This window comes from Hylobates moloch, unplaced genomic scaffold (genome assembly GCF_009828535.3).
Source record: "Hylobates moloch isolate HMO894 unplaced genomic scaffold, HMol_V3 SCAFFOLD_1, whole genome shotgun sequence".
NCBI classification, from domain to species: Eukaryota; Metazoa; Chordata; class Mammalia; order Primates; family Hylobatidae; genus Hylobates; species Hylobates moloch.
In genome coordinates, this window is record NW_026652276.1 from 4,080,499 (window position 1) to 4,096,810 (window position 16,312).

The 16,312-nt window shown below is 48.1% G+C and overlaps 1 protein-coding gene across 14 annotated transcripts in view; it reads right to left on the bottom strand.

Annotated features, from left to right (window-relative positions):
- The window catches only part of LRRFIP1 (LRR binding FLII interacting protein 1), a 158,917-nt gene that overhangs the window by 28,493 nt on the left and 114,112 nt on the right, over window positions 1-16,312 (bottom strand). For 8 of the 14 annotated variants that reach the window (XM_058436954.1, XM_032753450.2, XM_058436920.1 and 5 more), the window contains 4 exons: window positions 12,831-12,908; window positions 3,294-3,329; window positions 2,367-2,492; window positions 432-503 (listed from right to left, as the gene is read on the bottom strand). In XM_058436954.1, coding sequence (XP_058292937.1) covers window positions 432-503; window positions 2,367-2,492; window positions 3,294-3,329; window positions 12,831-12,908 — 312 coding nt within the window. The remainder of the gene's footprint in view (window positions 1-431; window positions 504-2,366; window positions 2,493-3,293; window positions 3,330-12,830; window positions 12,909-16,312) is intronic. The other 6 variants (XM_032753407.2, XM_032753410.2, XM_058436927.1 and 3 more) reach the window with 3 other exon arrangements.

Below are 16,312 nucleotides of genomic sequence, written 5' to 3' on the forward strand. Positions count from 1 at the left end.
CATGTGAGGACGGCCTTATTAGTAGACATCAGATATTTTGAGAAGCAAATCAACCTAAGCATTTTTGTATACAACTACCACAAAAAGTGAAGAAAACCAAGAACCTTCTTCAAGTGCCTGGCACACACCTATGGGAAATGAGAAACTGGTTTTAAGCCTGGGGGAAGGATGGTGAGTACAAGGCATGCGTCAGGGAGTATGTTAGTAACCTTTTCTACTGGGCAGTTACATTTTCAAGTCTTGGTTCAAACAATGCATTTGGGAAAATGGTGAGTGTACATCCATGCAGGCATTCCTGCCATTGTGAGTTCTTCTGCAACCTGGAGCCTCTTTACAGTAAGCATACACTTTGAATTTCTTCGTTAGGATGCTGTTTGTTTTTAAGTTAAGTTGGGTTAATATCGTGAGACCACACGTCTGTGAATTGGTACCTTCATCTCCTTCAATCCCTGCATGTATTTGCCTTCTACATCCTGAATCTGGTCCTTTAACTCATTGAGTTCCTGGGGGAAATGGCAAAAAAGGCAGATGATGTTAAGGGAAAACAGGTGATTCCCTAAATCTTTTATACTTCAGGGTAGGTTCTATTTGGGTAGTCTGAGCACCCAATTTTCTTTTTTCTTTTATTAAGTGTTAAAGGAAAATAAACTTCAATATTTAAAGATTAAAGTTCGGGTGTATCCCATATGATATTTTTACATGATTTTACACAATTTTAGTGTATCTCATATGATTTTACACAGTTTAAAAAATAGGCAAAATAGAGCTTCTGAAAACGGTACAGGTTATTTCAACTCCTATTTAGTAATTCATTCAAGCACTTGGAGTTCCTTCCCTGTGCAAGATACAGTAAGATGCTAGAGGCAGAAACCAGTAGCACTTTTTCCCTGCATTTATGGAGCTCCAAGTCTCTACTTTGCCAAATTCCTGGTGCCAGGGACAGCATCTGGCACGAGCCAGCCCCTCAGTAAGTACTTGAACAAATGAATGGCACGCACAACCTAAGGGCAGAGAAACATCAGGACTGCTGCCAACTCTGCTGCTCTGCTGTAGAAATGGAAACAACAGGCCAGGTGCAGTGGCTCACGCCTGGAATCCCAGCACTTTGGGAGGCCAAGGCGGGTGGATCACCTGAGGTCAGGAGTTCAAGACCAGTCTGGCCAACATGGTGAAACCCCGTCTCCACTAAAAATACAAAAGTTAGCTGGGTGTGGTGGTGGGCGCCTGTAATCCCAGCTGCTCAGGAGGTTGAGGCTGGAGAATCACTTGAACCTGGGAGGTGGAGGTTGCCGTGAGCCAAGATCGTGCCATTGAACTCCAGCATGGGTGACAAAAGCAAAACTCTGTCTCAAAAAAAAAAAAAAAAAAAAAGAAAGAGAAGAAAAAGGAAAAAAAAAAGGGAAGCAACAAGGAGCTGCAGGTGGCCCAGGGGTGGCACATGGGCAATGGCTCTTCTGGTTTTGTAAACTTATAAAACATAGGTGTTGGAAGCATCTTCAAGGTGACCCTGGCCAAACTCTGGTGGATGCTTAAATCCCTCTCCACCCTCCCTGGCAAATGGCCATCCAGCTGCTCAGACATCCCCAGTGGGACTTGCTTCCCTTTTAAACCTAGTTTAAAGCACTAGAAAATTCAGAATCTGAGTCAATTCTGGCTCCTTTCAGCTGCTTCTGTCTTGGTTCTGTTCCCTGGAGGGCAGAGGTCTAGTCACCTCACCTGCCCTTCCAGTCTTTAGGTTTCAGATGCACTGTCCCCAGTTACTTTAACAAATAGCACCGTGTTTCTCTCTCACACACGGGATGCTACCAAATGCCTGGCACTGTCCTGGGTGCTGAGGATAGAGCGGAGAATAATACCTACACTATAGTGGGAGAAAAAAATCATTAAAATACAAAGATGAGGTCTACTAAAGGCATATTACAAAGAGAAAGGAAAGGGCATGTTCTAGGCCGAAGGGGAACATACTTAGCGGGGAGGGGTTGTGTGAAAGTAAGTAAAGCCGTCCGGTGTCCAAACTTGTGGACTGAATGTCTACGCAGACCAAGCATACAGAGACGACCAAGCACATCAACACGACACGCCGAGTGCTCTCACTAAGGTATTCCCCGGGTGCTGAGGGGCGCAGGGGGCCGGCACACAGTCCACCCTGCTGGGGGGTCAGTGGGTAGGATGAGATTCCTGCAGGAGACACTATCTGAGCTGGGTCTTGATGTTAGCAGAACACCATATTTCAGGGGAGGTGAGGGAGATAGGACCAAGAAGAAAGATCCAGAACTTTATGAATTAAGTCTTTTTTTTTTTTAATCTAGAGACTGATTTTTTACAAAAGGTTCTCTCAAGTCGTGAGTAGGAAGAGAGCATCTCACCTTGATTTCCCTGATGGACGCCTCGGTGTCGATGGAGATGGAGGTGTCTCCGCTGCCTCTCCGAGAGGAAGTCCCACCCAGAGAGGCCAGCGTGGCTGCAGACAGGCCCGGCATGTTACGAGAACCCTGGAACGTTGAGAGGCTCAGATGCTGATATGGTTTGGCTCTGTCCCCACCCAGATCTCATCTGGAACTGTAATCCCCATAATCCCCACAGGGCGAGGGAGGGACCTGGTGGGAGGTGACTGGATCACGGGGGCAGTTTCCCCCATGCTGTTCTCGTGATAGTGAGTGGGCTCTCAGGAGATCTGATGGTTTTGTAAGTGTGTGACAGTTCCTCCTTCACACGTTCTCTCTCCTGTCGCCTTGTGAAGAAGGTGCCTGCTTCCCTTTTCACCACGATTGTAAGTTTCCTGAGGTCTCCCAAGCCATGCGGAACTGTGAATCAATTAAAGCTCTTTTCTTTGTAAATTACCCAGTCTCAGGGAAGTTCTTTATGGTAGTGTGAGAACGGACTAACACAGATGCGATTTCAGACAAAACCAAAACTGCATATAAATCTAACATCACAGGACTGTTACTTTAATTCCATTTCCAAATTGACAACTCTTCATGGGCTTATGGTAAGCTATAAGGAGAGGATCATTTCCAGGCACCTCCTAGATGCTCTGCAATCGGCTGGATTAACCCTAAACTCCATGGTGGGGCCCATCATAAACGCCTCCCTGCTCTGCAGGGTCTAACGCACGCTGGGCAGGACTCCCAGTGGCCTACGTACGGGGAAGAGATGCCAGGTTAGGTGGGCTGCTTTCTAGTCCAGTTCCCTCACTGGGGAACATCTTTATTAAAAAAGACCAAGCAACATATTTTCTTATCAATTTCATCCACAACCTTTGGGCCCCTCTAGGTTTATGAACGATTCCTTACCTTCTCACTAAAATCTTTTTCTGGTCTCTCTTCTACCTGTAGAGGAAAATAGACAAAATATTACATACTTTAAAAACATTAAGGCCGGGCGCGGTGGCTCACGCCTGTAATCCCAGCACTTTGGGAGGCCGAGGCGGGTGGATCACAAGGTCAGGACTAAGAATGATTTAAAAACAAAATTCGCTTCCTTTGTAATTTAGAAGCAGAAAAGTGGGACCCTCCAAATTTGGCTTTTCACACCTCTCCTATTTGGACATCTGTGAGGCCCCTTCTTCTCCTGTCCTCATTTGGATGTCCCTGAGGACTCTCTTCTCCTGTCCTCGGGTAGGAGTCTCAGTGGGACCCACAGCAGCCTGTGGAACTACGAGAGGGGGTGCACCTGAGGAACGGACCCTGGAGAGAGCCCTGCACCATGAGGGTGTCTCGGGACAAGAGGCAGAGGCCGGCAGCGGCGTGACTTCTTTCTTGGCTCAGCATCCAACAAAAGACAGGTTTCTTTTTTTCTTTCTTTTTTTTTTTTTTTTGCAGGGCTGGTTGTGGGGAAGGGTTGTTTAAACAAAGATTAACTACCTGGAGTGCTGCTTTTTTTTTTTTTTTTTTTTTTGGCACATTGAAGGTTCTTATCATAAGCCCACTGAGAAGGTTACCAAGGTTGAGTTTGTCTCCAAACTCTCTGGGAAAAGCTGTCACCTAATCATGTTTTCCCCATCTTGTCTTCAACCCAGCTTCCCGTAGCTCAGAACTTCTTCACTCTGATTGTCAGAAAATCAGCCAAAGACATGCGCGGCAACTGCAGACCATATGTTTGATTCAGAAGATCTGAGAGGTGACCTGGGACTCTGCAGTCACCCTTGTGAGCTCACACAGAGGTAATTCAGAATGAAGCTGGAGAAATCCTGACGGAAAGCTGCTGAGGCCGTGGCTCAGCAACACTCGAGCTGCACAGACGCTGGTGCCGGGGACCAGCAGCTCAGCACAGGGATGCAGGTGCTATGCTCAGGGTGCCAGAGAGATGGTGACCTCCAAATGACCACTTCCCATCTATGGCCCGAGTCCATGGTGGGCCAGATGCTCCTGCCTCACCATCCGGTCCCACCAGGAAGGCTCACTAATGGCCACCTTCCCTCCTGCAAACTAACTGCCACCTTCCCTCCTGCAAACTAACTGCCACCTTCCCTCCTGCAAACTAACTGCCACCTTCCCTCCTGCAAACTACCTTCAACTTCTCCTCCAAGGACACCTGGAGCAACACTAAAACAACATAATCAGGAGTTATAGCTGGTCAGCCAGTTAAGGGATCAAATGGAATCCCACAAAATACTCGGTTAATCCAAAAGAAAGCAAAATCCAGGACCAGCTCTTAGCTCAGGGTGGCCATGTTTAAGGGTCTCCTACTCAACAGATCCAAGCTAAACCCTGCAGCCTGGCTCCCAAAGCCATCACATAGTGTCACCCACCCACCCCACACCCGGGTCTTCAAAAATAAACATTCTACTCTCATCTAACCAGTCTCCTGTGTCCCAAGAGCAGGAGCAGAAACGGGGGCAAGAGGCCACATCCCTCAGGCCAGCGGGATGCAGTCAGGGGCAGGCTGGCCTCTCTCCCCTCTTTGCTAAATAAGCCCTGTGGGCAGGGTGGTGGTGGGCGGCCCCTCTGCCCACTTAGCCACAGCTGCTAAGGACCCACCCAAGGTGGGGCCTGTCCAAGACCACGTGTTCATGGGAGCTTTCCACAATCCCAGCTGCTTACGGCTCTCCTCCCTGATGCCCGTTCTCACATTGGGTGCGGCCCAGCTATACCGCAGCGAAGACGGCTCTCTCCCTCCGTGGCCCATACCATCTGCATTTGCTGATGTGTCAAAATGCACATCTAGAGTTATTTTTTCAGATGTGCACGCCACATCAGCCTAACTGTGTACTTGGAGGCATAAAGGCAGACTCCGAACAGATGAGTACGAAGGCAGGCTCCGATGAGATAGGTACCAAGGCAGACTCTGATCAGATGGGCACCATCTCATCTAGCAGAGCCCCAGAAGCCCTGCAACCATGTTCTGAGTTGTGAGGATGACTTGAGCAATTCAAGTGTGGTTCTTCTCTTCACGTGGAAATAAAAATATTCCTGAAATGTTTTTCAAATCAAAATTTCAAAGCCAGGTGCGGTGGCTCATGTCTGTAATCTCAGTACTTTGGGAGGCTGAGGCGGGCAGATCACTTGAGGTCAGGAGTTTGAGACCAACCTGGCCAACATGGCGAAACCGTCTCTATTAAAATTACAAAAATTAGCTGTGTGTGGTGACATGCACCTGTAATCCTGGCTACTCAGGAGGTTGAGGCAGGAGAATTTCTTGAACCCAGGAGGCAGAGGTTGCAGTGAGCTGAGATCATGCCACTGCACTCCAGCCTGGGCGACAGAGTGTAACTCTGTCTCGAAAAAATAATAAAATAAAATAAATAAAAGTTCAAATAACAAGGAAATGTGAACTATCTATCTAGCACTTAGTGTGCTGGAGAATAAATTCATTAAATCTCCTGGGCCCAAAGCCTTTATTGCTTAGAATAAGTTAGTTTGCAGAACAAATATTAATAAGATGAAAATAAAGAGGCTAGTTTAGCTCTTGGTGGGATATGAAAATCCAGTTTAACAGACTGCCAAACTACCACTGAAAAGCCTGTGGCATTTTTTTTTTTTTTTTTTTTTTTTTTTTTTTTTGAGACGGAGTCTCGCTGTCGCCCAAGCTGGAGTGCAGTGGCGCAATCTCGGCTCACTGCAAGCTCCGCCTCCTGGGTTCACGTCATTCTCCTGCCTCAGCCTCCCGGAGCAGCTGGGACCACAGGCGCCCGCCACCACGCCCGGCTAATTTTTTTGTATTTTTAGTAGAGACGGGGTTTCACGGTGGTCTCGATCTCCTGACCTCGTGATCCGCCCGCCTCGGCCTCCCAAAGTGCTGGGATTACAAGCGTGAGCCACCGCGCCTGGCCAGCCTGTGGCATTTTTGCTCCACGGTGTAAAACATACGTTTTCTGGCTGCTGGTCAGCAATGGATAAATATTGTGGAGAAATAAACAAAGCTCCAGGAATGCATTCGCTTACCTACAAAGATATCTGAGACCGTAAAAGAAGGGCCCACCCAAGTCTTTTTTTCCTTCTGGTATTTCTTGCAAGAAAGCTGAGAAAGAATACACACAGGGTCCACAAACCTTGATTCTGGGAGGACAGGGCTTTAACACATCTTTGTTCTGCATGGTTTTGCTTGTAACCGTCTACATCTATTGTTTTTCTAATTTGTAAAGTATCAAATAAGGGAAGAAACCCCCAAAATCATAGCTGTTTCTATCATTTTTAAAAAGTCCTTGCTCCGAAGAACGTAATGGACTCAAAATAAAATCTGGGCATATTTTTAAGTAGAGACCATGCAGAGAAAAATTAAAAATTAAGCTCTTGTTGAAAGGTGATGGCAAATGAACGTTTAACCTATCTCTATTTTACATAGTAGAGTAAATTTCATTTTGTGTGTCTCCTGAATGAAAAAGGATTTGTCAGCTTTCTTCAAACACAGGGAGGCTATTCAGCCCCGTGGAAAGCCACGCAGCCCCACTCGCGTCCACCAGATGGCAGTGTGTCGCAGCTGCAGGGGTCGGGCCGGGACAGAAGCCGCAGGCAGCGGAGCCCACCTTAACCAAGCCCCTTTCCTAAGCCCTAGCAGAGCCAGGTAAGGAATCAGATGTTGTGTTTCATCTTGACATAAAGCACAGCACTTCCTCCCTAAAATGACGAAGATATGGAAGACAAGAAGGGATTTTAAACACTGTCATGGCCACTGGCATGGCATGGTGTGGGGACCTGGAGGAGGTGGGCATTGTGCAGAGAGGGGTCCAGAGGACACGGTGGCTGCAGACGGTCCAGACCCACCCTAGACCAGGATGGGAAAGCACCGGACTCTGCAGACAGTGGCCTCCTGCACCGGAAGGGCTACAGCGCCGAACACATTGCAGCCTGTTAGCTTCATGACTCTCGTACTCTGAGTGATACTAGACATTTCAGGTCAGGGTGAAAACGTCACACTAACAGGTTTACAAAGTATGTGTGTTGTATTTTATAGTCACAGCTGAGTGTATACAGACATCATTGAAAATCTACTGGAAACAGTCACTTCCAAAACACGTCTGTGGAAGTTTAGTTTACATCAAGTTTCCTTTCAAAAACAAATGCTTCAAGGAGCACATTAAATAGTTTATTAATTCCAACCTCCTAACATTGTGTCTAAGGGAGTTTGCTGTCTAGGCTCCTGTACACACGATGCCTGGTGAGACTAAGACGCTAAGTTTTCCATGTTCCAGCTGCCTGTCCATTTTCCTAGAGCAAGAATATGTGGCACCTGTTCATGTACCCAGAGAGACCCTACTCAAGGGCCCAGGTACAAAAGGAACCTGTCCTCAACGCCCAGCCAGGCAACACCAGACCTGGATGGAAAAAGGGATCACCGAAGCAACATCCTTGCGAGGTCCTTCTTGAGACACAAACAAACAGCAAACACTGCTTAGAAAACACCCATTTTAAGGGTAATTTTCCTTCACATTTAAATGATAGCACAGTCTACCACTAGGGTGACAGGTTTTGGTTTTAAATCCAATAATATTTACTTTAGCCTGAATGACTTATCTTTGAACTCTGGTGTTTATAATTCAAGACCTGTTTTTCCACCTGGTCCCCGCCCCTGCCTCTTTGTGCAACAAAAAACATGAGGCAAAATAGTGTTGTTTTTCTAGTTCAAATGGGCAGAGATCTGAGTTCATTGCTCCTGTTTTCTCTGAGTACACAAGGGAAGATATGGACCCGGGCTCCCCTTGGGACATTCCTGATGGATGTTTCAGAAACGTGATGGCTTCGCCAGGTTCCCAGTGGGATTTTGGGGCTTAGATGACCCAGACCTGTTAGCTTCACTAGGTGGAGTCACTCTGCTTGGGTGTGGCCCAAGCCCGGGCCATCAAACCTCTGGATCCCAGCTCTCTCGAGGCACCTTTGCCTCCCCTCACACCTCCACTGCTGGGCTTCACAACGTGTGATCCCCAACAAGCATCCATCTGCCCCTGTCTGTGCGTCCCATGAGGGCTGAGGCAAGTCTGCATTTGCCCATACAATGGCCCTGTTTCCAGAACATTCCAGGTGCTCAATAAACACTGAATGAATGAGTGAAACAAATTCCTCAAGGAGAAGATCCTGGCCGAGCTGGAGAGGAAGAAAACATAGCTCATCCACAGCATGGGAGAAGATGAGAATGAGGTGAACAGTATTCTATGTCTGCCTCGAGATGGGGCCAATGCCCTCTCTGCTTTCCCGAGGACCCTGGGAGGACCAAGTGGGTGGAGAAAACTTTAAGTCTTGACCCTGGTGGTGGTCTCTGGACACTGAAGCATTTTCATTTTCTCGAAGTGGGACAAGCAGTCACTTCCTTCATTCTGGTTACTACTGCCCTTTCATAGCACTGCCTTCCCGCCACCCCTCGGGGGGTACCAGCCCTCCCTCCCCTGTGACAGGTGTGACACACTCACCTGTGCACCTGTATCTCCCAAACCCAGGGCGGGACTCCCTACAGAGCCTCCAGGGCTGACCCTGCCTGACTTCGTATTTTTCTTGTCCTCTGTCCTCACTCATACTGGCCCTGGAAACGTGTTCCTCATGAAGTCCCCGGCCTGGGAGCATTTCCCATGAGCTCTCGCTACAACTGTATCCCATTCCTGGCTAACCCCAGCCAAGAAGAAATAAAGTAACCACGCGTTTTTTTTGGTTTTTGTTTTTTGGGTTTTTTTTCGCTTTTTAAGGGTATCATGACCCCTCTTTCTAGGGGAAACACAAGAAGTTTATGTGCCCAGCTAGATGTCCCAAGTCAGGAATGAGAGCTGTGACATCTGAACCCGGGTTCTGAAACTCCCTGCCTCAGAGCACTGCCTGCTCCATGTGACCTCAAGGAAGGCCAGACTGGAGGGTCATTCACCTTTGCCACCATGCTTACCCCAGGCCCTGCCCGAGACCTGTTGCTCCTCCCTCCCAGGCTGAAGGACCGGGGAGTCCCATCCAAGCCCTCCTGGCTTCTTCCCATCAACGAGGCCAAACACACCCACTAGCACTTTCTGTTGTCCCAGGAGATCCAAAATATACCAGCAATGGTGTAAATGTCCCAAGACGGAAAACAGAAATGGAGCCAATTCAGTATAAGAGGACCATGAGTTTTGGAAATTATGGAAATAAGCTAGCTTAGTTCTGTCTCCCAGGCTCTCTTCAGATACCAGGGACGCTGCCTGTGCTCACCGTCTTTCTATTCTCGACACGATCAATCAAGGGATACCGTAACCACATCCCCTAGGGAACTGCCCTGCACTCGACAGAGACCTCTCTGCATTCTAAGAACCACATACAGGAGGTTTCATCAGATGTAAGGCACCCAGGATGAGATGGGGGACAGCCTCGTCCCTCACTGCGGGACTGACCTTTGTTCCCTAAGCGTGCCAACCGCCCCGCAATCAACTGACCTTTGTTAGTTGAGCAGTCGATTCAGGGAAGGAAGAGCAGATACAAGGAGATCACCCACCCCCGTCAGGTCCCAGGACGCCCAGGAAGGCTGAACCCACATCTCTCTGTTTATGATCATCTAATAAGCCTGTGAGTAAATTTTCTACAAATTTAGAAAACGCATATGACAAAGAAGTTTGTATCATTTCCATCTCTTCGGTCAATTTCACATGACAAAGAAATGTGTGTCATTTCAGTCTCTAAGTGGCTATATCGAGCCCTGTTATTTTGAGACCTCATCATATGCTTGAATAAAGACAATGCACATGTCTTTATCCAATTGTTATGTCTCACTGGAACCAGGCGGAGGGTACAGAGGGCATTAAGGGTGTTTGGGATTCACTGAAAGTAAAGCCACAACATTCTTCCGTCAATTGTAAATACTTATATTTTCTTTTCTTTCTTTTTTTTTTTTTTTAAGACAGAGTCTTGCCTTGTCGCCCAGGCTGGAGTGCAGTGGTGCGATCTCAGCTCACTGCAACCTCCACCTCCTGTATTCAAGTGATTCTCCTGCCTCAGCTTCCCAAGTAGCTGGGATTACAGGCATGCGCCACTACACCCGGCTAATTTTTGTATTTTTAGTAGAGATGGGTTTTCTCCATGTTGGCCAGGCTGGTCTCCAACTCCTGACCTCAAGTGATCCACTTGCCTCAGCCTCCCAAAGTGCTGGGATTACAGGCGTGAGCCACACTGCGCCTGGCAATACTTATATTTTCTTTTCTGAAAAGTGAGTGTGAGAAGACAAAGCAATTCTACATTAAATTTATTATGGAAAACATTTCTTCCTGGTGGTTTTAAGTGATCACATAAGTTAGCTTATGTTTATTGCTCTACTATAGAGTATGAGATAATACAGAGATCCCAACTTAAAGGAAGACACAGCCATGGGGGCTGGCCAGGCTTACTGAGTCTGTGATCTGAAATTCCTTAGTTCACAACCATTTACTTTCGGTTATTTGAATAACAGCATCAAGACCAACTTGTCAGGTTTGAAAATGGGAAATCATGTCATAATGAACAGCTGAATATCTTCCTGTTACTGCCTGATGCACTCTGGGGAGAGATTACTGGGGGGCGGTGTGCCCCTGGAGTTTGCATGGTAGCTGCCGCTTCACACTCCCTGCACACATTTGGCTTCTCTCACTGCTGACTGCTGGGCTCTGGGATGGGGAGGGGTGGAACACAAACTCAATGCCTGTGAGGCCAGGTGGGCAGAGCCAAATGTGTGACAAGATTGGGTGTCTGCAACTTATACAGAGGGGAGAGTCTTCCCCCAGAGAAATAGGCGCTGGCGTTGTAAGGCCCACCCGTTTTGAACTCTATTTTCCTGCTCTCCATGGCTGGATGGAGGAGATAAACATTCCTCTAGCACAGGAAAATCATGCTGCACAGTGATGAATGGCACCTGGGCTGTGGCCTCGGGGTCATGAAAATAGTGGGTGGGGTGGAGGCTGCACAGTTCTGCAACGTAGCCTCAGAGTCAGTGGCCAGAGATACTGGGTTTTCTTCCCCCAAAGAAGCTGATACCTGCATTTGCTGATACCTGAATGCAGGTATCAGGTGCGAGGTAGGAAACATCACAGTTTTAAAAGACTGCATCTAATTTAAAACACAAACAAACCACCAGCACCACAGCAGGAAAAGCCCACCAAAAAAGGTACATCCACGCAAGCAGGAGGTCTCAGCGCTGTGACCTCTTGGTTGATTACTAGGAACGTTACCGAAATTGTAGGGATCAGCACGCTGAAGTATGGTGTTCAGTAACTAACTTAAGAGCCACAGTTTAACTTCTCTATGGCTGGGAGAAGTTTTTGTTTTTGTTTTCTAGAGACAGGGTCTCACTCTGTTGTCCATGCTGAAATTTGCAGTGGCACAATCATAGCTCATTGCTACCTTGAACTCCTGGGCTCAAGCCATCCTCCCACCCCAACCTCCTGACTAGCTGCGACTACAGGTTCGTGCCTCCACATCTGGCTAATTTTTTTTTTTTTTTTTTACTGTTTAGAGATGGGGGGGTCTTGCTATGTTGGTCAAGCTGATCTCCAACTCCTGGCTTCAAGAAATCCTCCTGCCTCAGCCTCCCATGATGCTGGGATTACAGATGTGAGCCACCACCCCATGACGCTGGGATTACAGATGTGAGCCACCACACCCAGCTCAGGCTGGAAATGTTGATATGAGTGGAGACGAACGGGGAAGCCTTGCCCATCTTTGCCTTTACTCCCCAAGGTTTCTCACTGGCTCTTGAGGGTGGTTGTGCAGGTCTGGTTGTGCAGCCTGGAGCCCCTTCCCCGGCCATGTGCCCAACCCCCTCCTCCATTCCCACAGCCCCCAGGCCAAAACTGTCCTGCAAACTCTCCCTTTAAAAAGAGTCATAGGGTCACCTTCAAGCATCGGATCAGGTAAAACTGTGTCAAATTCCAACAACCCAGGGGAAAACACACAATAATGAGACTTAACAAGCTGGGGATGACCTAACAGGGCTCCTATTTTCTGAAACAAAACTTGGGCCACGCTGAGTGACAAACAGGAAGCAGGGCTGCAAATCTGCACATTTCGAAGGATCTGAGAACCAGAAGGGTAACGAATGATTGGGGCCGAACTGGGAGTGTCCCGGGATCTACAGTTCACGCTTTACCTTAAACACTGTCTGGGTCTGATCACAGGTAACACTTCAAGAAAACATTAACAGTCAATACTTCAAATTTTTAAATCATAAAAAGAAAACCACACATCCGTGCATATGGCTGTATTATTTTCTCCCTTTGTATAAAGTTCCCCTCCTCTAAGATCCCCATCTCTAAGTACAGCTAACAATTTCTTTTACGGTCCTTGAAAAGTTGAGCAATGTAATCCTAATAATATCACCGCAGAGTAATATTCTAAATTTGGAGACGTTGGAAGAGGAGGATAAGGGAAGGGGGAGGGAGGGTGACGTTGAGTAGGAGCAAGGCCAGGAGGCCGACTTACCACAGGGCTGGCCCGGGCCGAGCTGGCCCTGGAGGAGGCGCGGGAGCTGGAGTTGAGGTGGCCGCTGTACTCCGAGGGCTGCCCATACAGCCGCCGCCAGGACACGCAGCCAGAAACAAAGGAACAGGGTCAGCAAAGGATCAAGGAGAATAAAGGCCGACAGAAAACATGCAGTAAGTGGTGAGGTTAGCCACGCACGGCAAGGAAAACAGAGTTAGGGTTAGACAGCAAACGCATATTCAAATCAGTGCTGGCTAAGAATAAAAAAAATCACATTATCAGAGGAACACAGAATTTTCTCAGAGTTAGGAGGAAGAAAATAACACAAAGCACCTGTTCAACTGGGTGTGCAGTCACACCTAGTGTAGACACAGAAAGCCACCCTGTGGATGCAGAGATGACTGTTTTGAGAACTTAGGCTGCCTTCCGGCACAGAAACTGAAGACTCGGAGAGGGCGCTTGGCGCTTTAGCAAGGGAATATTTTTGCTTCTCCACTATCTTTTCAAGTGGAAGCAAAATGAGAGTTAGGGTTAATACAAAATTATGTATGGCTTTTTAAATTGCCAGATTACCATCTACCTGGGTGGTTGCTACGTACACATCTGTCTATCCATTTATCTGAACTTTCTCACTTCTGGTGAAGGAAAATACCAGCAACTCGATTATCTGGAAGCTACGCCCTTGTAACTTTGATTTATATTCACATCTGCTAGTCTTAGATACATTTTCACGTTATTATAAACATTCTCATATTCTTCTTAAGCAAGGCATGGTGGGGCGGGGGCAGGATTTCAACACTATTTAGGATCCCGACACGTCCTGAGGAGCATCTTCAAGAGAGACCCACGCAGCATCCTACAGCAAGCCCCACCAGTGCTGAAGGCCCTTCCACTCCAGCCCCTGGACACCCTGCACTGTGCCGGGCACAGAACCCTCTGCTGGCCTCACAGCCTCTGCTGGGGACCTGCAGGGAGTCCCTGCTTGCGAATTATAAGGAAGCCCAGATCTTCAGGGGTGCTCGTGATCTCATCTACATCTTCAGGGGCGCTCGTGATCTCATCCAGATCTTCAGGGGCACTTGTGATCTCAGGCACTTGTGATCTCATCCAGATCTTCAGGGGCGCTCGTGCTCTCATCCAGATCTTCAGGGGCGCTCGTGCTCTCATCCAGATCTTCAGGGGTGCTCGTGATCTCATCCAGATCTTCAGAGGCGCTCGTGATCTCATCCAGATCTTCAGGGGTGCTCGTGATCTCATCCAGATCTTCAGGGGCACTCGTGATCTCATCCAGATCTTCAGGGGCGCTCGTGATCTCATCTAGATCTTCCGGGGCGCTCGTGATCTCATCTAGATCTTCAGGGGCGCTCGTGATCTCATCTAGATCTTTAGGGGCGCTTGTGATCTCATCTAGATCTTTAGGGGCGCTTGTTTTCTCATCTAGATCTTCGGGGGCACTCGTGATCTCATCTAGATCTTCGGGGGCGCTCGTGATCTCATCCAGATCTTCAGGGGCGCTCGTGATCTCATCCAGATCTTCAGGGCGCTCAGAGATCCCCATCCAGATCTTCAGGGGCGCCTATGATCTCATCCTTCAGATCTTCAGGGGGTTTCTCGTGATCTCATCCAGATCTTCAGGGGCACTCTCGTGATCTCATCCAGATCTTCAGGGGCGCCGGTGGATCTCATCATCCAGATCTTCAGGGGCGCTCGTGATCTCATCTACATCTTCAGGGGCGCTTGTGATCTCATCTACATCTTCAGGGGCACTCATGATCTCATCTACATCTTCAGGGGCGCTCGTGATCTCATCCAGATCTTCAGGGGCGCTCGTGATCTCATCCAGATCTTCAGGGGCGCTCGTGATCTCATCTACATCTTCAGGGGCGCTCGTGATCTCATCCAGATCTTCAGGGGTGCTCATGATCTCATCCAGATCTTCAGGGGCGCTCGTGATCTCATCCAGATCTTCAGGGGCGCTCGTGATCTCATCCAGATCTTCAGGGGTGCTCGTGATCTCATCTACATCTTCAGGGGCGCTCGTGATCTCATCCAGATCTTCAGGGGCACTCGTGATCTCATTTCAAATACCATCTCTTAGTTTGTTTCCTCACCAGGGCTAGTGACCAGATGAGGCCTGGCAAACTCAAGAAGTACTTGTTGAATGAACAAATGATTTCAGCTGTAGACTACAATAACCATCAAATGTCAATTGAAAGCATTAAATGCTGTACAGGGCTGTGGACAAGATGGGCAAGTTCCCCAGACCCACCCACCTCTATTTTATTTGATAAATGTTTACTCTACACTTACACTCAGGGGCAAGACATTGTTTCAGATACACAGATAATACTGCTGTGTACACAGCACATGTACAGCATCAATGCCACATTTGAGATATACAAGAAAATCACCAGTATTACTAGCCTCACTTTTTGGCATTCTTGTTGAAAATAAAGGAAAACACTTAATGTCAGCACTTTAAAGCAGAAGAATTTTGCCTGAGGGTTTCCTGATATAAGAGAGAGGGAAACTTCATCCTGCAGCAAATCCTTCTCCATTCTATGCCATTCATGCCCTGGTTTATGGTGCAAGGACATAGTGAACTGTTGTGAATACAGCTTACTGCCCACCCCAGCTTCCCTAAGCAAAAGCAGCTCTCAAACCTTCCAATTCGACCCAATCATGCAGAAAAAAAACAAAGTAAAAGTCTACATTGCCATGGTCCACGTGCACCTTATGTTTAGGAGTTATGTGGCTAACGTGCAGCTAATGTAAGTCAGAAAGCTTTAAGTCTGAATCACGGCTCCATCTCTTGTTGGCCACGTGACTGTGGGAGTTCCTTAGCCCGTCATCTGTGACATGGAAGTAAGGATGTGGGCCAAATGGAGGAGCTGAGGACTAGGAAAGGGGGTACATGTTGAGCTTCTTCTCTATTTCCACTTTCTGCCAGAAACAACTTCCTTGGCTCCTGTATCAGACAACGACGCTGGTGATGACTATGTCCCAGCTTTGTCACAACACCGAAGAAAGTCACTTCACACTCAGGAGCTGCGCGGGGGCCATTCCTAGTCCTCCAGGTGCAGGACAAGTCCTCCACAGTAGGACCACAGCTGTCTGTGCAGGCCTGGAGGAAGCCTGGACCCTGAGGTCATGACCACTTGGGGCTGGGACCTCAGGCCTGGGCCCCGCAGCCGCTCTGGACACCATCCTGGGCCGCAACCTCCCTATACATTGGACCGAGAGCGGGGGTGGCTCTCTCCCAAGGCCCTCCTGTAAACATAAGGAACGGAGTATCCACTTGGAGGGGAACTGTGAGGGTTCCAGGGAAAAGATGGGAGAGGTTGGGAGGTCAGGAACTTCCTCATCCCTTCCCTCTTCCTCACGATGCTAATTTGCTGCCCACAGCAGAGTTGACCATCCCTATTTTAGGCAGTTGTGCTGCCAGGACAAGATGACCTTCTGTTTTCTTAACTCTCTAAGGC